The sequence below is a fragment of the Taurulus bubalis genome (genome assembly GCF_910589615.1).
Source record: "Taurulus bubalis genome assembly, chromosome: 7".
NCBI lineage: Eukaryota > Metazoa > Chordata > Actinopteri > Perciformes > Cottidae > Taurulus > Taurulus bubalis.
In genome coordinates, this window is record NC_136595.1 from 18,951,946 (window position 1) to 18,973,966 (window position 22,021).

At 38.4% G+C, this 22,021-nt stretch overlaps 1 protein-coding gene across 1 annotated transcript in view; it reads right to left on the minus strand.

Annotated features, from left to right (window-relative positions):
• Nucleotides 1-22,021, minus strand: part of pex5la (peroxisomal biogenesis factor 5-like a) — a gene marked incomplete at both ends in the record, with an annotated part of 79,010 nt that overhangs the window by 36,802 nt on the left and 20,187 nt on the right. Inside the window, one exon of the mRNA XM_079220704.1 lies at nucleotides 5,447-5,551. Coding sequence (XP_079076830.1) covers nucleotides 5,447-5,551 — 105 coding nt within the window. The remainder of the gene's footprint in view (nucleotides 1-5,446; nucleotides 5,552-22,021) is intronic.

Below are 22,021 nucleotides of genomic sequence, written 5' to 3' on the forward strand. Positions count from 1 at the left end.
GTCGGTTGGTTGATCAGTTGCTCCACCGCGGTTTGCCATGAAATGTTGGTGAGATTGACATTTGTGTTTTTTAGTTAAATGTGTTCACAATTGTTGGATGGAATACTATGGAATTTAGACCTCCACATTCAACATATAACTTCATCAAATACTTTGGATTTTATTACAGCCAAATGTTTGCAAAACTAAAGAGATTTCCCAATTCCCGAATGACAACGTCAGCTACACCTTTATAAGCCCGCATCTTTTTTCTGTCTCCCGGAAATGAGAATTGTGCTATCTCCTCATCCACAGTTCCGATTTAATTAATTTAAATTGCTAAAGTACCGTAACCCTTGTGGGAAGAGATTTGCGTTTTAAAAAACATTTTAAAAAAAGATTGTTAATTTAGAATAATTCCATAAACTCCTTAAAATTACTAAACAAATATAAAGTTTTCACTAAAATATTCATAAGCCCCCCTTACAAAGCCAGTCAACGACACATCCCTGTAACCTACGAGACTGTGGGAGTCTAATAAATCAATCTAGATCATTTTCTGACCAGTATAAGTGTCCCAAAATTACGAAGCGAGACCGGAGGTTTTTTGTGCTTTCTTTGGGCATTCCGAGATCCTGCGATCTCATTGGTCCACAGACTCTTCTGAAAGCGCGTCAGACGGTCATTTGCATATCTTGTTTGTCATGGTGGGAGCAAGGAAAAGCTCAAAGTAGGTAATTTTTCAATTTCTGAACCGAAAAACACGTTTTTTGGACTGAATATGCTTCCTAACATGTCAATGCTTGTGTTTATTGTGATTATTATTGCAGATGTAGATGCTTTAGTCATAATCTTTCTAAAGATGTGCAGTATTACTCTGTGGGATGATGGAAATGGATCGAACAATACAATTAAAAAACTTGGGAAGCAATCATGGAGTCGTTTTTGGGGAATCTTCAGACTCTTGACTTTTGATCATATTTATGCTGAAAATAAGTTAAAACATTATTTATTTACTTTTAAAAGGCAAGAAGTTGCGGATTCGTTAAAGATCAAGGACAATAGGCTCTGGATTCATATTGTAGTCACCCTGGGTGGAACAGTTAATAGAGCTAATTAACAAACGTTAAGATGGCAACAAGGTGAACCGAGTCGGTGAACATAGTAAACATAATACATACTAATGTTTCACACATTAGCATGTTTGCATTGTCATTGTGAGCATGTTAGCATAATAACGCTAGCATTTAGCACAAATCACGGCTGTATCCAAGTGCAGTCTGACAAAGCTATAGGCGTTGCTGCAGACTTTTACAAAACGACTGACTGACAGAGTGACTGACGGAGTGACTGATCATTGTTCACAACTAATAATTGGTCATAACTAATAATTGCAAAAGTCAGATTTCTTATAGGATCAAGGATGTGGCTGTACATCCCCACTGGCAGTCTCCTGATGGAGGACATTGTCTTCACCGTACACTACACGGTTGCTGTTTTCCTAAGCACTTCCTGTGATTGCCATCGGGGCCTACTTTAAATAATGGTCTTGTAAAGATGAGACCTCTGCATTTTCATCTTTTAATCATCCAGAAAATGGGGACAGAAGGTCTTGGGAGATGCATCAAGCACTTTGGTAGCAGGTAACATGCAAATGCCAATTAACCAAGGCAGCAGCTTCCTGAGCTGTTTGCCAATTACTTTCACTACAAGGAGGTTACTGTTTTCCCCTTCCCCTTTTTTCCTCTTTTGCTCCCCTTCTGTTCTACCTGTTTTGCTCATCTCCTATGCAAATCACTTTGGCACTTTGTTTGCTTGAAGGAGTGATGTAGAAAATTATGTAATGGAGAACTTGAGCTAATTGTGCCGCTTGGGCTTGACTCCAAGAGATCTCTCAGATGTTGCTGTTAAGGAGCCGTGTACCAGTTAAACTTGTCAGAGCTTTGAAGGCGGGGAGGTCGAGGTGAAGAGGATGGAAAACACTACCCAAAGGAAAAGGTGGATAAAAAATACAAGCAGAGGCTAGAGGCTATGTTAGGGATGGTTGTCTTAAAAATAATTAAGTGTGTTCAGTTTAGGTAGAATAAGATGTGATCAGAAATTATGTCACATTAAACTCTTCAGAAACTATATCTTTCAAAAGCTGAATTTTCTTTTCTTTATTCTGATATATTTTTGATAATGCTCTCTGTGATGCAGTAGGTTGTTTACTCATTACAGTTGTTTCAAAGCTGTTGTTGTGGGTGGCAATGAATTGTTCCATGTACTCCCACAGGCCTGCCTACTGGAGTTCAGTCAGCTTAGTTGGGTATGTTATGACTCATGATGACTTTACATGATTTGTCTTAAGGCCGCCACATTTGAAATAAAAGATTCCTACTGAATATCCAAATCTTGAAAAAACTGGTCACATATATATGTATATATATATATATATGTATATATATATATATATATATATATAGTATTGTTATTTTTTTATACTTTTTGCAAATATTACATTTGTTGGGAACCATTCTTAGCTCCGTATTAACACATTTAGAACTTTTTGTACTTACTGCAAGAACGATGTGGCATTGACTCAGAATGAACTATCGTGCCCATGTTTTTAATCAAGGAACATTTTTCACCCAGTAAAACTGGGTGGCTCCTTGATAATATATTTTAGGCTTTGGCTACACAGGTGGAGTCAATTAATTGTTAATTTTGGACTTTTCATGGGATTTGTTATGAAAAATATAAAAAATCACAAGATTGATCCTGTAGCAAAACAATTTCACAAACACTGATACACTCACTCTGTGGTTTGGTTTACTACAAATTAAGTAATGAAGTAATTAAGGAATGAGAAACTGTTAAAATAATAGTTGTGGCTGTTGTTATATATAGATAGTTAAGTGTAGCCTATATACGATGTCTGATATTCATGCTGCTTCCTTTAATGTTTTCCTCCTCTCCTCAGAGATCATGGGCTGAGCCGAGACCCATGACTCTGTAGAAGCCCAATGAGACATCGTATGTGATATTTGGCTTTACAAACACACTTGACTTGACTTGAGATGACATCTAGCGTGAGGAGCCACAGCCTGTCACTTAGCCGTTCTCACTTGCTAAGTGACTCACAAGTTGGGACATGCTGCCTCTAAAACTACAGCCTCAGCAGAGCAGTGCAGCAATCATGAGTTGTGTCTGGCCGCATTGAAGCAATGTCTATGATGAGCTTAAAACTGTAGTTTAAAAAAAAAAAGGGGTTGAAACAAAGTGATAAACAGAAGATTAATAACTGTACATTTGTGAGTTTATATATTTATGTTATAGCTCAATGCATTCATAATGCCTACTGTATTTTTTTAAAACAACAACTGTACATTCTACAGGCCCAACTTTTACCTTGATGCCGCTTAACGTTATTCCTAAAGTATTACATTTAAGTCTGACTTTGTCCCATAGTGAAGGATACTTGAAAATCAATTCAGTTTTTGGCGAAGTCCAATTTAAATTAATTTTATAATTGAATATGATCTGTGATTAAAAACCAAGAGACTAAGACAAAATGGTAATGCACCAAATCCAGGTGAAGCAGAACATTCATTTAAATCTTATTATTAACTGTAAAGAATAGTTCATAATCTACAAACATATAACCCATAATATAGAGTTAAATAATATTACCATATGTCATTGTTAGGGCCAGGCAGCTAAAATCCATAAATGATCAACCTGATAATGACAAAAGTAACACCATTTATTTTTGCATCCATTATTTGTATTGTGTTTGCTCTCTTCTGATATGTTTGTCATGTTCATGTAATCACAGTATGACTTAGCTGTTAGCTTGTTGGCTGGTTCTGGTAAAAAAAACTATGCTATTGGTTGTTCACTTGACAATTATGAGTAGATGACGTTAACAACTACGAAACAAGCATCATAAAACATGATATTGTTGATAGTAGTTTAGTTTGTGGCTACATGCCAGGGAACGCTCTGACTTTTTGAAGAAGCTCAGCTTTCTTTGGTAATACTTGACTTTTGCAAATGAAGTTTGTGTTTCTAAAGGTGCATCTTTTCTTTGTCTGTTCGGCTGTAGAAGCTGTCGCCGCATGAGCAGGTCTGCATGTGTGTATTTCCAAAAGACCATTGTTTGATAATGAAAACTCATGACTGAAACTGTCTCACGCTCACTGAAAACCTTCATGAACTGAATAATGGTTCAATCACTATTGTGCTGGAGGTGCTCATCGACGTGTTTATGTTTTCCTCAGTTGAGCCTGTCTCTCAGTTCTCTGAAGAATGAGAGTATTGATATGTACAGGTGGTAAAATGTTCTAAAAGTGCAATTATTGATCTATTGTTCATAATATAGATTGTTTTTGCGACGCTGCTGCATTTTAAGGGAATATAATAAATTGCAAAAATGTGTTGCAGAGGAAAGCTTTTCTTCAATAATGTGTTCTTGCCATTTTATAAAGTAATTATACAAAATAGGAATTATGACAAATTATGATTTACACATTCAACAAAATGTACTATATATAAAAACGTATATACAAGTCATATCTTGTTAGTGTGAACTCAGCAGCTTCCATCTCTCAGCAAAAAATGCTGATGCATAATTAAATCCCCTCCACTTGAGTAGAAGCATTATCTTGGTTGTATCACAGCTTATCAAAATCAGACATTGTATTAGAAAGCTTAACAAGTATAAAGCATGCTACAGGTCATTAAACAGACAGATATACAAAACACACACACACACACACACTGTACAAAAAGCAATTAAGCACAGAGCAAGAAAACTCATATTGGCATCTGGAGCACCGACTGCATCCAGCTACAACATTTAAAAAGCAAAAGAGAAGTGAAAAGCTCAGCAGCGGGTACAGTCATTGGCTGCAGTATTTTGTACACAGAGAGCTCAATCAATAGCGTAATGCCATGTGTGGCATAGCATTTTGGAAATGCATTCACACGCTGTTTGTGTTGATGATTAGCTGCTTATGAGGTGTAAAAAGTTCATGTGAGGTTATTTTCTGTCCTGATTAGGAATGAGAGGAAATGTGTGTGACCCTCTGGTTAATCCACCCCATACATATTAAATGCTAAACAAATGTTAACTAGAAGAGCATCATGAATCTTTCAGAGGCTAATTTGAAAAAGATAAAAAGTAATGTGGATAATTGCAGCAATTTGAGGCTGCTTCTATAGATCATAAGATCATTATTAACTGTTTGTCTAAATGTAGTGATGTAGTAGGAGGGTTTTATACCCCATAGAGCAGCTGGAAATGAGGTATTTGTTGCTTCTTTGTTAGATACAACAGTCAAAAGGCTTAAGACATGAGTTAGTAGACAGTGGAGGTCAGTCATAGGACACTCAAAAGCTTTGCTATTGTTCAGTATGATACAGGAGGACGTTCCACTTGGAGGCAGGGGGAGGGCGAGGGGGTTTCTGAAATGGTTCTGCCCACCTTGGTAGTCACTGTGAGGAGGGGCTTCCCTTCTGATGACGCCTTACTTGGTATCTCCTTCAGGACCATGGCAACAGTCTTATCTGCAGCCCTAGAGTCTTTCCCCTACAACAGTGAAATCAACAATGACTTGTGTCAGGACAGTTTGACAACTCAGTGCTTTTTGCCCCCGTCTAGGGCATCTTACAGAACAGACTTTACCTTATGATGATGGAAATACTGTGTGGGTAACTGTCTACGGTAACAACACATCGACTAAAGACATTTCCACAAGACTATGGCAATGAAAAGAGGGTCACTGCACAATGTAGAGGGTTGACTGTAGACAGTGATGAGCATGGTTGTCCAAAGCAGTACTTATCAAGTACTTATGATGACAGGATATCATACAGAGCTCATTACACAGACCACATTACTTACTAAGAATGATGTACAGTGTATGGCAGATGAAAGTCCATGTGTACTGGGCAGCTGCCCGGTGTTATGTTTCTCGGCTCGTACTGATCAAAGCTACATTAGACATGTTGGACTCACATAGAGGTATATGAAAGGTTCAAACTTCAGTCCTGAAAAGTCATGTGATGAACTGCAGACAGTTCTCATGTTGTGATCTGTGAAAATATACTCTCAATACTCTCAATGCTGAAGAAGATCAAAGACCCGTGAGAAGATAGTCACACTAAAGGTGGGCTGACCTTTAAAGTCGACCAGCGATTCTCCTTTATGTGATAAGCCGCGCTTCTGAGTTTTGCATTTTTTATATTTCTTGAGACAGTGAGAAAAAGCAGTTAATTATTAACATTTCTTCTGTACACAACAATGCTCCGTTTGTATTAGGAAAACACAAGGTTGAATGTTAAAATGTCAGCAACAGGATCATATTAAAAGTAATTGTTATAACTGGAATCTATTTATACATATGTAATTATTTAGTACTCATATCAGTACTCTGTATCAGCAAGTACTCAAGTGTAAGTACTTGCTCTTGGTCTGACACCAATGTAATCAAACCATCTTGCTGGTTACTTCTTCCACAAAAATTCAAAAGTTAAAGTGTATTTTTTATACTTTATTGTCATATATTTAGCATTACTCTAATATTTATATATATACACCTCTTACCTTAAGTGTTAATTAGATGCCCTTAAAGCATCTACTTTTTATCTTTTAAATATGTATAATGGACTAACTTCTTGTTATTTAGGGATCCTCCTCTTTTGCTCTCCCTCAGGTTTCTTCCCCTTTTTTCCCTGTGAAAGGGTTTTTACTATCTTTATTGGGGGAGTTTTTCCTGATCCGATGTGAGGCCCCGGGACAGGGATGTCATGTGTACAGATTGTAAAGCCCTCCGAGGCAAACTTGTATTTGTGATGTTGGGCTATACAAAATAAACTGAATTGAATAATTTTTTGATCAAAGGCAGCTGCATTATCACAATTATCACCAAATGTGAACTGCTGCTCTACTGTACAAGGTTGTAGTCAACAGTAGTGATATGATGACAGTATAAGCAGGCAACTAGAATGTAATGTGACCTTCACGATACCAAAACTGCCCCGCCCTCCGTCTGCCACCCGCAGCCCCTCATCATTTTTAGCTTGTCCCGTAATTGCCGAGGAAACATTACATAACAGTAAAAATGTATTAAATAAGAGTTCATATAGATTTTGCCAGCCTATTGTCATCCTTTTCACCTCGGCGTTATGGCAGACTCCCCCCCCCAGCCTCAGACATTCATTCACTTCACAATTTACCCATAGCCAGAAGACAGATTAGATATACGCTATTAATCATTTTATGACACACAGATGTAGCAGAATTATAGTTGTCACTCACAGGAGACTACATATTTCATCAGAAAGCATCTCATCCTCTTGCAATTAAATTTGCTGACCAGAGAGGGAGAGACAAAACTGCTGTTCATCACTCTCAGTTTCTATGTTTTGTAGACTCATATATTTGCTGCCTCCTCAGACTGCACATGGAGCACAGTGGAAGCCTTTCAGCTGGATCTTATTGGGGCTTTTTTCATTTACACTTGCCAGGAAATTTTATTTGGCATTTCTTCCATTGATTTCCTCAGCTGACCATGTCACACAATGCATTTGCCTTGCCTGGAGGGAGTTCCCTTGAAATCCTAATGCTCCTAATAAAGTTCCAAAAGCCACCTGCGCCCGCACTCTAGCTCCGTCTCTCTCAGAATAAATGAGCAACATTTTTTGCCAAGACGACACCAGCAGCAAGGCAGCATGCACATGGCAAGAGAGGATTCAGAAAAGCTTGAAACATTTGTTTTCAGTAGTTTTTCTGAATGGCAATTGATGCAATTTGAAAAGCGCTGAATGTTCCTTCTGTGCCGTATGTGCAGGTGTTGTGTTAGCCAACAGAGTCTCGGGTGTCTTCCACCCGACGCACACTCAGTTTGTATTGGCTTACAGTCTTGGATCGCCTGCTGTGTTGCTTTGTGTCAACAAAACTTGATCTTATTTTTCTAGGAATGATTACATATTTATTTAGCAGTGCATCGCCATAGGCAGTAATCAAGAACCTGATACAAGAGCCTTTATTTAGTCATTACTTATTTATTTGTACTTTGTTGTCCTGACGAACACGGTTGTTTGAATGAAACTGAAACATATTTTCCTTAAATAGTTTCTTTTCCTAATCCAGCAGCATCTGATTAAAGATTTAGTCACTGTGGGCCTGATCTGGAAAATAAATTGAACAAACACAGTAGATGATTGACTGCAGCATTATGCAAACAGATTAATCTAATTATTAGATGCAGTTGGTGGCAGAGGACATAAATGTTGCTGTTTATCTCAAGGCTTAGAAAATCAATTTACAATCTCCCAGCCACCACAGTGTGTTCATTACTCCAAACTAATACATTTATTATTATTATTAACGGTAAAATAAGTTGGACTGGAAAGATTTATGAATTTCATGAGACTCAGTGGTAGTGAGTCTGGAGAGTGTCTTCCACATACAATACGTTGTATTTATTTCGGTAGAAAGCATCTTGGAAATGATCTTCATGAAGAAGTGCAATTTTGCTTTCATGCTGAAGCAGTGACTTCACTTCCGGTCTTAGTTATTAATTTCAAAGACAACCAAAAATAACGATGATGAATTCTTTAGCCAAGGACCTTGATGGTCTGTTTGGTTTATTCAGATAACTGTTTATTCAGATTAAAAGAACGTTTTGAACATTTGCTGTCTAACTGGCTTGAGGTTTAGGGCTGGGCACTGCTTGAATAAAGTACCAGGGCACTTCTCAGTAGATCAAAACCCAGAAAACTGTTTTGTAGAGTAAAGCCCTTGTCAGACATTGCTGGCTTATTCTATCTGTTAAAGTGATTACATGTTCTCACCCAGACAAACAATAGGTGTCACTAACCCAGGACTCAAGGCCTGGTTTTAAAACCGTCCGCGTATCCTCTTTACATCAAAGACTGCATTCAATGGGAGTGTGTTTGAGACCAAAGTTGAGGAGCTTTGATATCCACATGAAGCAGATTGTTGTGTAAGCACTGGCAGCTTGTACATCAAGCTGTGGCACCTGCACTATTTTAATTTGTTTTAAGCCTATTCCTATTTAAGTCTTTGTCCGACCATTTACATTGAAAAAGATACTAAAACAGTCAACAGTATTAATAAACTGTACTGGTGTAAAATTACAGTGTGATTCATCCCGTGCAAGGGATGCATGGTGTCTCCGACTAATGATGAGTAAAATTACATTTTTAATGCAGACTGGCAATGTAACATCTTATTTGACAGTAGTCAAATCATCAGCATTTCTTCTACACAAGTAGAAGACGTTATTTAACTCTTTAGAGAGAAAATTCTGTAAATGGTTGCAGGAAGGACACAGTTGTTCTAAAAAGCAAGTGACCCGTTTGACCTGTCAGGAGATGACTGTACAGAACCTTTTTAAATGTCTGAACTCAAGGTTGTTGGTCAAAATGTGTCGCTGAACATTGGGGCCATCCATTTTAGATGTTGACCCACGTAAGGGTGCAGGGAAGGCGTTTTTGTAACAAACTGTTTCAATTTCAACTTCCACAAGCTATGTGTAGTATTTAAAAGTAGTGGCTCCAGTGGATTGAGATTTTTTTGGGAAAAATTAACCACGTATACTAAACTTCACAGTAGCCCCATTCTTCAAAGTTCATGGAAAATATGGATTTCATGTGGGAATACTAACTACTTTGAATCAGAGCACCTTTCTGTTGATCCGTTTTATGGTGTTAAACTGGTGACATTCAAGTCCTGCATAATATACCAGGAGATACTTATCTACAAGATCTATTTCAGAGCCAGAAGAGAAAAATAGCCATCTACATAAGGAACTGGTTGTAGACCGTAGGACATAAAGTGGGATAAAAAGACACATCTGGAAGAGAATAGACATTTGTTTATCTAATCTCACTCACACAATATATATATAATACTCAGGTATGAATGTTGAATAACTTCAATTCCCCACTGTATTACAAAGAATGGTCAGAACCTGGAGCCCAATCTGCTGGCCGGGTTTTCCACATGGTACAGAATCAACTATCTGTGTTAATGCAGTGTAGTTTTTGATGCGTCTCAGTAACCTGGCAGAACCTTTAGCCTCTCATCTCTTGTATGAGTCGATCTTGGCTTCAGAGAAATGCCTCAAACAATAGCTGGGATTCCTCTCTATAGATGGGAATATTGATCACAGTCAAGGACGAACACAAAGTATGTGGCACGCTCCTGTTTATATCAAGCCCATATACATGGGAAAATAATGAGTAAACCACAGCATCATAATTGGGACTCCGAATTAATACACTTACATTTCTTGGACATACCTTTGGACAACATGTTTTGAGTTTGTTTAGAGCAGAGGTCCCAGCCTCCAGGTTAAGGAAGTCAAATATTTTGGGTTGCCAGATGATTAGCAAGGTAAGAAATCTGAAAGGCAAATCTGATAAACAAATGTATGTCATTTTATTTCCAGATTCAAAAGATTGGATAAAATGGTGATTCAAGCCTTTTAAAAATGACTCAAACGGGTCACAACTTGTACACAAATGCACCTAGTGGCGAGTGGTTGACAAGTAGATTTGCAAGTGATTTGTTTCAAGGGATTACAAGCTGAAAAGGTCAGGCATGACTCGTTAAGAGCTGCAATGATGGCCACTAAGTGAGCAGGCACAAAAGAGAGTGCAATTTTGTATCCCTAAACAAGCACCGAAATTGCAGTACTCCACCAGATCTCCTCAACTACCACCTCAGCTGTGACACTTTATTCCCTCTGAGACAAGCACGTTAGTTTGAAGCCACAATCAGGCACCAAAAAAGCAATGTATTAGCATTCCTACTGACACATACACACACACACACACACACACACACACACACACACACACACACACACACACACACACACACACACACACACACACACACACACACATTGTGTTATAGGATCCTGAACACTCCAGTTATTAAAGCCAATAGTTGATTTCCAATAGTGCTAATGCTCCTGATGAGCTGTACCTGAACACCTGTAAATGTGACCCTGGGTCTTACATTTAATTGCTGCCATTGATGGATTTCATCAACTTTTTGCTTAATGAATGTGGTTTGGTGGCAGCAGACCTAATACGTTGCTAAAAACTGAAAATGGATGTGTTTTTGTTTTATTTATTCATTATTTTAGGATTATAGTCTGCAGCCGAGAGAAATGTGCATTCCAGTTCAAAAAACTGCCCTCAACGCCTAGTCAAGTCTCATCTCCTGAGGATGAATTTAGTACCCAGGCATGTGCTCAGAATGGTTCATAAATACTTGAAGAAATATGCCATTAAGTCATTGCCGGCCAGATAAACATGTCGAAGCACTAGACCTGATCTAACTACCAAATCCTAAATTAGTTTAAAGGCACATTCAGGATCACAGACACGTTTTGATTGGTGAAGCAATGTTATTTTGTGCTCACCGCAAAATTATCTTATTTAATTGCAATTATTCTAATATGAACATGATTATAACCCCGAAAACCAGCATGGTGGATTTGTTTCTGATCTCTAATCAGTTTTAGGATTCATTGGCTACTTTATTTTATCCAGAACAAAAGAGGAATTCGAGCCACAGAACTAATTGAGGTATAGGAGGCTGCAGCAAAGTTGTCCATTTTTAATTGTTTCTTGCATACGATGTCATCTAAAGCCCCATAATGCCACATCGAAAAACATACTCACCTCAGTGCCAGAGGCAGTCAAATTTAGTAAATTATTTTCATTGTTTCATTTTCCAGAAACAATCAAACAAGTGAAACATGGGAATTTACACTAACAGCAGACTGAAATCATTTCCATAATTTCTGCATTGGGTTAAAGGAAGTAACATTTTGGTAAATATACTTGTTTGATAGTGAATATTGATAGTTATCTATCTTCTCATCTAACTTTCAGCAAGTTAGGACGGGGGAAGTGTTTTGGCATACATTGATTTAGAAAAAACAACAACAATTAAGTTTAACATTAGCTAACACAAATTCTGCAATAGAAACAGATAGCATCAAATATTAATATTTGATGCTTGAACTCAAATTGCATTAAATGGCTACTCAAAGTGAGATTACATTATATGGTTGCTGCTGTTGATTCAAATAATAGATTTAGAAATGTTAAGTAAATGCATAAAATGTATTTGACCAAAAGCCCTCCAATCACTTCTGCATCCTCTTTATTTTCAACTCTGAAGTCACTTTAAAGTGAATCAGCTTATTTCGTTTGCACAGATTTTCACCCACAGATTGCTTGGCCAGCAGTGCTCAGCAGGTGATCTGTGTGAAAGTGTTTGCCTGTCAGTAAAGTCTCCCATGGTACTGTGACAGACAAATCTGTATGGATTTAAGCTTTGATGACGCTTTAAATCCATCTGTCAACAAAAGCAGTTTCAGATGATATGCTGAAAGCCACCCTGTGGCTGCATTTCTGCGGCTGTCAATTAGACCCAAGACAAATACTTTGAATAGTTAGCTATAGCTTGTTCGGGTGTCACATATGGACACAATCATAATTGGTGAGACAGACGTAAGGACATACTAAAAAAGTTCAACCTCACAGCTGGTTGCCCTTTCTGTTATGATTTACAACCTATAAATTGTTTATTCTTCTTTTGGTTAAACCCAATATCCACTGTGTCACATACTCCCTGAAGCTCACTGATTATGTCCATTTTGTTGATTCTGTACCATTGACTTAAGTTAGTTACTGATGATTAAATTATTTTATCTGAATAATGTCTTTGATTGTGGTATAGTTTTAACACCATAAAACTATAATCTTTTCATTAAGTGTCAGAATTAGAATCATTTGAGCATCTTCACAAGTCTCACTGATGTAGAAACAACATATAAGGGTTAAGATTATCTATTTTCAACCGTCTGTGTGACAGTCAGTATGGATTTATTAGATTAAGGATGGCTGTTATTTTCGATCCAAGTTATGTCTTTTGAGTTCCAGCTTGTGCCCTCATGTGGAAACCTAAACATCCTGGTATCCTATGCAGCTTCTTTACAACTAACACGAAGGATTTTGTTGAAATACTGTTCAACTTTGCTCTGCGGTGAATGTCAGACCGATGCACACTCCCACACTTAATAGAGCCCAGTGGACAAAAACTCAAAAACTGAAATCCAAAGACAAACTGGTGTTGTGAACATGCTAAAAAAAAAGAAGATACTTTTAACTCCAGCAAACAACTTTTTATAACTTACGGCGGATCCGACAATATTTATCTAATATGCAGTCCCCAATTTATGAACCATTTTCAAACAAGATATCCAGTAAGTGTCCCCCTATAAGATTCACGTACACGGACATAATTATTCCTTGTAAACCTAATTTCAGTGCAGCACAGCTGAATATATATCATTGTGAAGAGGATGTTCCATGGCAGAGCTTTCACAGAAATGAAGTGACACTCTGGGAAAGGCAGAGGACTGTAATGCCTTATAATGGGGATATATGGTGGAAAACAGTCCCTGAGGTGTTTACAGGCTGCCGCTCCCAAGGACAGCTGAGCAAATACGGCTTAAACAGAAATCAGTGCAAAGGCATCAGGCCGTCTAGTGTGTGCCAGACTATTATGGCCCAAAAACCCACGAACCTACCTCTGAGTTCACACCATTAAGATCACCTTCCTGAGCTACTGCTATAGCCGAGCTGCCAATGTTTCTGACTGGCAGGACGTGTGAGATTGCTGGCACACCATTGGCTGCTGCTGGACTGTTAACACTGACAATCAGGAAAAGGACCTCCTTCTATTTTTGGATTAAAAGGAGTGTAGAAATATGCACATTACCGTATATGTAGGGGTAAGACTCCCAAATGTATCTTCACATGTAAAAAATATACAATTTCAAGTTGATATTCCGCAATGATTGGTGTACATGTGCTATTTGTACCCAGCTGTCACGGTCGATTAAAGCCCTGCAGTCGGTACATTTCCAGTGTATGAGAAGAGCCTGAACTCAACTCAGTACCTCCTCTTATTTTCATCTCTTACAAAGAAGTTACTTGAAGGAACTCTTGGAACAGATGATGGCTAAGGATGTACGGCGTTAGCACACAGAGGATGCTGGAGCTGATGCTACTTTCCGTGGTTGCCAGTTTTAACCTCAGGCCATCAGAAAAAGAAAATGGAAGTGGAAACATCCTCACACACTGCAACATTGCTCCGTAAAAATCTCTTCTGAAAGTGTTGAGCATCTTTTATTTTATTTTTAAGAAAAAGCAGATGTCTGTCTTGGTGACTAATAACTACTCAAACTAATTCATATATTTTTTACTTAAATTAATATCTTAATTTCATGTAATTAAAAAATGGTATTTGAGAAAGGAAAACAAAAAATAAACAGTAAAATAACAAGCTGTCCCTTGCTGTAGCACCTGGACATCTGCCATCACCATCTCTTAAATCTGACCACACACTGCTGCTCCACATTAATGCTTGTTAGAATTGAAAAATATGAAATAATTCTCAGTTTGTTTACTCAAACTGAACTATTATAAAACCCATTGTATACAAATAAATTGTGATAATACCTTATTGGCAATGTAAATGGGGTATTTTGGATCCAGCCGTTAGCAGAAATTAGGAATTTAAGGACAGTAGTTTCAGGACATGAAACAGAATCAAAAATAAAAGAAGCCACTTCATGACTGACTTAAACTTGAACTTGTTTTCATTCATGTAATCAAAACTAATTTCCATAATTTAACAATGAATCTCTTTCACAGATAAAAAAAAGAGAGAGCCAACAATCAAATGTCATATCAATTGTCTTTTCTACTTGCTGAATGTGCCAATAAATCCAACAGCATGCAATGTAATATAAATTAGTGATTGACCCTGAAAACTGTCTGAACGATGAGTCGCTAAAGTAAAAATGACAAATGAATGCAAAGAATCGCTCTCTGATCGTGAGATCCTCTCTTCAGTCCTAAATGCAAAATAAGACTTAAAATGGCTCACTGTTTGTCGTCAATAATCTCTCCATCAATTACTTTTCAATATTAATCCCCTAGATTGATTTTTAAATAAATATGGGATTTGTGAAATTGGGTTAGACACTTAAAATGTAATTGAATGATGTGTAGCGTTCAACATTTTAATCCAATATTGAACTGTGAGCTCACATTTGTCACATTGTGTCATACTCCGTATGGAGCCCAACTCAGTCAAATAAGATTCCCAAGATTGATATGGTTGAATTTATTATTATATTGGCAATATTCTATTGTTTTTGATATTGATACTTAATATAATTCACAATATGCATCCAAACACCTAATGTTTAAATGGGATTACAATGCAATAGTGTTAGTATTAATTGCAGATTTCTGGAAATCATGTATTTGGACAATAGAGCTATACAAAACAATATTAAATCAACAATATGATTCCACTGCCACTATTGATAGACAATGTCGGTGTGTACATTGGCCTTGCAACACGACACGACATGCCATCACTCCATATTCCTCTGCACATCTAAAAAATGTATTGTCACTTGTAATTCAGGACGTTATTTTGCTGTGCGTTGATGCATGGACCTTGAGCATTAATTTAAATCGATATATTGTATAAAAAAGCGTATAGTATAAATAGTATTTGTTGACGTTGACAGTTCATTCTTGATTTTGGAAAATGACTTGCTGTTTCCCAAAATGTCACATGGTCTTCATCAGCAGATTAAGTTTCCTTATCTCAACTTTTAAGACAACATGGGCAAGAAAACTCAAGTCGAAAGCTTGAGAATAAGAGAATAAGTGTAACACATGCTATGCTTTAAATTCTACTAAATTCTACTAAAAAGCCTGCTGATGGACAACATACAACTAAACCCTCCAGCCTGGATGGGGGCGATGTGTATGTAATCTCTGTGGATACTGTATAGGCTCATGTTGAAACATGAAACGCAGGCTGCTGCTCATGAAACATTAACACTGGATCACAGAGCATGTAAAAAGCATGCAATTTTCAACTTCTGCTATACAAGTACCCAACTCCAGAGGCAACCCGAGAGGATGTATATTTTACTCATTAATATGTATGCACACACTGGACACTGTATCCACTTGGCTGAAGACTCTAGTTGACTGGTGGGAGAAACGGCTGAGGAAGTGCCGGCATTGGTGTTAAATGTAGCCTGTAGTTTTCATTAGACAGCGTTAGGCCCCTCCTACTTGGAGTACTCACATGAGATGTTTTTTGGCAGTTGAATATTTCATTAACGAGAACCCAATTTGGCAAGAAAAACACAAGGATTTTGCTGAGGTTTCCAGTGTGCTTGGTTAAGCACTCTCAGTAGTGGATAATGCGTTCCCATTTCTCATTATAACTGTATATATTAACATTTTGTATTATTGTATAACTTGGGCTACTATTATAAAGCACATACACAGATTTAACACCCTGGATGTTAGGCCATGTGTGGGGAAGATAATGGGATTTTAAACTAATTAAACTGTCAGTAAATGTGTATTTTGTCACTTATGATGTCTTGTTTCATGAGGAAACAATTACAGACTGGTAGCATTCATATTCGTAGTATTTAATAATGCTAATATCTCAAAATTAAACCACATTTCTGGAATCTTATGGCTTTGAGTTGCATTTCTGTTCACTTTCATCTTACTAATTGCGCAAGTGTCATGTTTTTCACATTCACAAGCTTGTGATAACACACTCTTACACCCTCTCTGATGCACTATGCTGTTTACTTTTATCGCCTTTCTCCTTTTCCCCTTAAAGCTCTGTTCCCTAGAGATGACTCCACTTTCAGCTACCACGGCACCAAATGATAGGCTTTGTTTTGACTTCCACTCTTAGCAGGAGAGGATTGATTCTTGCTTTGGACTCTTTATATTACTCCTCATGTCTGGCAACACTTGAGTGAGATTGAATTGTAAAACTGAGTGAAGTCGATCCACAGCTCGCAGCAGTGATCGTCCTGTTTTGGAAGAACCCAATGGTGGTTCTTTATGGTCTTGTCAGCTACAAGGACAGAGAGCGAGCTTTCATGTGAGCGGCCATGACCGTATAGTCGCCACACAAGCATATCAACCTGCTGTCACCTATAAATCCTTAAGGCAACGTGACACTTCAATTCTTGAATCTGTGGTTGTACTACATCAGGGGTCACTAATAGATGGACCACGGTCCATGTTTGGACCCAGACGCCGTTGTTTAACTCCAAGCATGAGAATTTCTCATACCACATAGCAATCATTATTTAATAAAACCATTGACTATCGGAGGTATTACGTATATCAACAGAATGCTATTTAGACATGAAGGAGAATATTTAGTATCTTATGAGCCCTGTCTCTAGCCAGCTAATATAAAACAAAACGTTTTCTGGATATGCCAAATTTGGATACAAGTTGTTCAAATGAGGCAATTATATTATCTATGTATAAGTATAAAATTGTGTTGTGTTAATTAATGGCGGTTTATTGTGATTGGAGCACAGATGGAGCCCTTCTGCCGGCTGAAATGTCTTTGCAACTGAGCCCACACACACAAAGAGCGTCGAACTATAGGATTGGTAGAAAGATCATGTCGGGTCATAGAATAAAGTAATGCAGATAATAATGTGGCTGTTATTCTTTATATTTTTCTTCTTTTCCTGCTACCAAGAGCAATTGTAAACTGAAGATTGAACATGAGAGACAGCTTTCATGTATGGAGTTCTGCTCCTCTAGATTGACAAGTTCATCAATTTAGTCCTGGGAGAACTTTTCAATGGAGTCGTAATGTTAAGGCGTGAAACAAGAACAATATCATGCCAGACAAGACGTGTGTTATGTAACTTAACTAATACTAAACCGCTTGCAACAACAAAAGATTACATTTTCAATGGTTTTAGGCCTCTGGTTAACCTCAGATCAGTCCTTGAAGGACGCTTCCTTCTGTGCTCACATGACTCAAACAGCGGTACATGATACATGATACTGTAGCTGTGCATGTTCTCTGTTTGTTCTTTACAAAACAAAGCCTTTTCATTCGCTGCTCTTTCCCTGCTTCCATCTGGACCCTTCACTCTGATGCTCTACAACCTGACCTTACTCTGCCACTATACTGCTGCAGCCGCATGTCGTGTTCATTTGTTTATCAATGTGCTCATGGTTATGGTAAAAGCCAAAGACACCCTCACTGCTTCATCTGTACCACCCACAAGAAGGGGAAAGAAAGTCAGTGGAACCAATCACTTACTGTGACGCTTTGGAATTGAAGAGTCAAATAATACCCTATTAATTCATTGTACTTTTTATTTATTTACGTGAACCCTGAGCAAATTTGATCGTTTAATCTGTAAAAATAATGTAAGTGTGAATTCAGCGACTGTTTTCTGCAGACTTTAGACAATGCAAGGTGGATCTTGACCTGAACCATGACCTGACTGTGAATTCTAGGACATTCTGGCTCAGTATATTTTTGATGGGGAAACAATGGAGACACCAGTATAAGACTAAACCAAATGTTTGCGGTCAGCAGTGGAACAAAAGGCTGACTCTACATGAACCACAGCATTCAAAACTACGGTAAATAAGACTTCCATGACATGGACAGAAGTATAGTAATTGTGGACAGAGATAAGAAAACAAACTCCTAATGCTCAGTAGTAAGAATTGCTGCCAGATTTAAGTTATAGAAAACAAGTCAAATTTCAGTACAGCCAACTTACTAAAAAATACAAAAGGATTAATTTACAGTAAAGGAGCTGAGTGTTGGAGGGAGAACACATGGAGACAATTATTATATTATATTATTATAGTTTATTGTTAATTTCCCAGAAGCCCAAATTACCTGACAGCAAGGTTTGTAAGTAAGTCCCTTTTTCAGCAAAGAACAGTGAGTCAGTTCTCTCCTTAATCATTCTTCGTACAGTAGCTACAGTCCAGCGCCCCGAAAGCAAATGAGCCATCTGTGAGCTATAAAGGAAGTGGCAAATTGGGGAAATAGCAGCAACTCATCAATTCCTCGTGTAAATATGCTGATCAGTGCACTCTGTCGGTCACCCTGATGAGTGTCGGCTGGTTTTCATGTTAAACATCACACTTGCCCTCAATACCTCAAAGAATAGATATTTTATTGTATTTTATCATTTGGTGTTCAAAAATAATTGACTTGTCTTTTTCTTTTTTTCCAAGAATTTTTGTCAGCGGACAATTGGGTCAAGGGAATAGGTGCATATTGAGAGTACTAGGACTGCAACTAGAGTATTGCTGTACCAGAGATGTTTAGCTTGGACAGGTTGGCAATATGAGAACTGTTAACTGGGCATCCCGCCTCCTCCTCCTCCTCCTCCTCCTCCTCTTCAGGGTTTCTATCAGTGAAAGCTGAGCAGTTTCAGTGGAAAGAAGGTTCTTGAAACCAGATTGATTTAAATCAGGTAGAATGTAGATCTCAGATTAAATCTGTCATGAGTAAGAAACCCAACAAACAAAACTCCTCTATCTGATTTGATAGCTAGGAGCCGGATGGACAGATATGACCTGAGAGGACGAAATAAACTAATAAATGAATTCATTCATCCTGACAATAGACCCATCCTATGCTGCTGTATGTAAAGGAAATTATTTTGAATCAGTAAACATCTCTGTATCCCTCTAATTGACATTGTCTATTTAAAAAATAACTGCTTGACTCCAACTCCCATTACCTGACCCTGACTCTTACATTCCTCTTATCAGTGCTGAGAGCTGCAGTAATACCTGCAGGGTTTCTGGCAGTGCTGAACTTTGAATTGTAATTCCTCCATCAGCAGCAGAGCCACCAGCTGGACGGTAATAAAAGAAGCTGACATTATAGTCTTGTAAGAGTGCTGTGTCGTCTCTGCTGCTGAAGTGCGGCTGCACATCTCCCACTATAATTAATCGATGAGGGAGAAGAGTGAGGGGAGAACAGAGCGACACTGAAGGATCACTGAGCTACAACAGAGGATGCAAACTTCCGCAAACAACGTTAATCATGCTGTATTAAAGTCAGATATTACAATGCTATGTGCGAATACATATTTGCTGTTGCAAATTTGTAATATATAAACAGAATTTCTAGCAGACAAGATTGTTGTTTACACATATTTTTAGTTTTAGTCAGCCAATTGAACATCAAGTTTGTACCTGTAAGTAAAAATCTTTCTGAATTAGAGGTCGCTATGATTGAAAGATGGCGGCAGGTGATGACAGCTGGGCGGTAACACTCACACAGAACTCTGCTTCTGCTGTTACTTTAACTCCCTCCCCTTTGATTACTCCTTATATCCTGACAGAACATAAGCCCTCTCCAGAGCCCAGTGGCCAATTTTCTCCTTCACCATTACCTGCCCATTAAGACAAAACTGTGGTGAAAGAGGACACTCAGCCCCTCTTGCAGAGCCAGCCCAAGTCATTACTTACATCATGGCTGTACTTGCAGCTTGGCCGGCAGCTGCTAATGATGAGGGATGGCAATACAAGGAGGAGGATCCCCTCTGTGCATTGATCAGGAGAGTACAGTAACCCGATTACTAGTGTCTGCCTGGAAAATGGCATTACATTCTCGCTGCAGACCCGTCTCTCACTTCGAGCCTCCAAGTGGCCTAGATCCGGGCGACTGCACTGTTTTTCTCTCTCTAGATGTGTTATATCATTGTGTTTCGTAAGGCTCTGTCGTGCAAACGGCTAATAGGCATCTGTCTGCCCCTGAGTGCTTTGATTGCAAAACGTGGCTTTCTGTCGTCTTCATGCATTACTATTTCAGCCCATCAAAATGTGTTTTGATTTAATTAGCCACCTGCATTAAGGGATGCTGGTCCAGCTGCCTTTCCATTACATCGCTAAGGTGGACAGGAGGAAAAAAATGTACCATATTGTGCAAGTCAAAAGCGATTGTCAGAGCGACGTTCTAATGAGTTTACTTTGTAATTTACTAGAAAATTGGCTTTTATCATTGTGATACCTGCAATTCAATCCAGGCCAAATCATTTCTTTGTATCAAGTTTATGGTGTACTGAAATAGACCCAGAGCTATTTATGGAGAGAGAGAGAGAGAGAGAGAGAGAGAGAGAGAGAGAGAGAGAGAGAGAGAGAGAGAGAGAGAGAGAGAGTCATAGTGTGATAGACATTCAGCAAAAACAAACCCAAGAGTCCAAGAACAGCTCTGTGAGGGTCCACTTGGCACAGTGATGCTTTGAGCTAAATGCTAACACCAGCATTGCTAACCTGTTTAGAATGACCAAACCATCGTAGTTTAGCTAGCTGAGTTAGCACACTAAAATATGCTAATTAGCACAAAACAACAAAGTGCAACTGAGGCTGACGGATTGTTATTAGTTTTGCTGATATTTGTTCATAAATCAAAGTGTTGACAACTTGAAGTTTTAAACTAATAGACATGATTGTGCAAACCAAATTCCATCGCAAATCCACCTTGTTGTTGTTGAGCCCTTTTAATTAAAACCATAAATGTAAATGTCATGATGGCGCTAGCAGAATTGTCAGAGGACCACTAAAATCTGGAGTATTATTTAAAACAAACAACTAGTTGTTATGTAAAGATATAGTAGAGTAATGTCTACTAGAGAAGAGATGGAAGATGCTCTGCCTCTGTGTGTCTTTTATCCAAGCTTCTCCTTGCTTTAAGGGGCGTGTATGCGCTTAGTGCATGTTTGTACACGTGAGCGTGCCATGACTGCTAGCTATCGACCACCGCTCTGCACTGAGCTCTTTTGGCGGTTACAGCTAGTAACACCGTTCCAACCAACGGCGTTGTCGTGGAAGCGTAGCACCCACCCTTGGTTAGTGCTGATGGCACTGTTAGCTGCAAGCCGCCGTTACAAAGTTGAGATGCCATACAAATCCTCCCAATTTCGAATATAGCACCTTTGATCAAAACAAAACTTTGGCTAAATTAGGTCATTTTACCACCAAAAGCAATTGTATGTCCTCTCATTTGACTTTAGTGCCCCATTGGAGGCACCTTTACCCACACACACACACACACACACACACACACACACACACACACACACACACA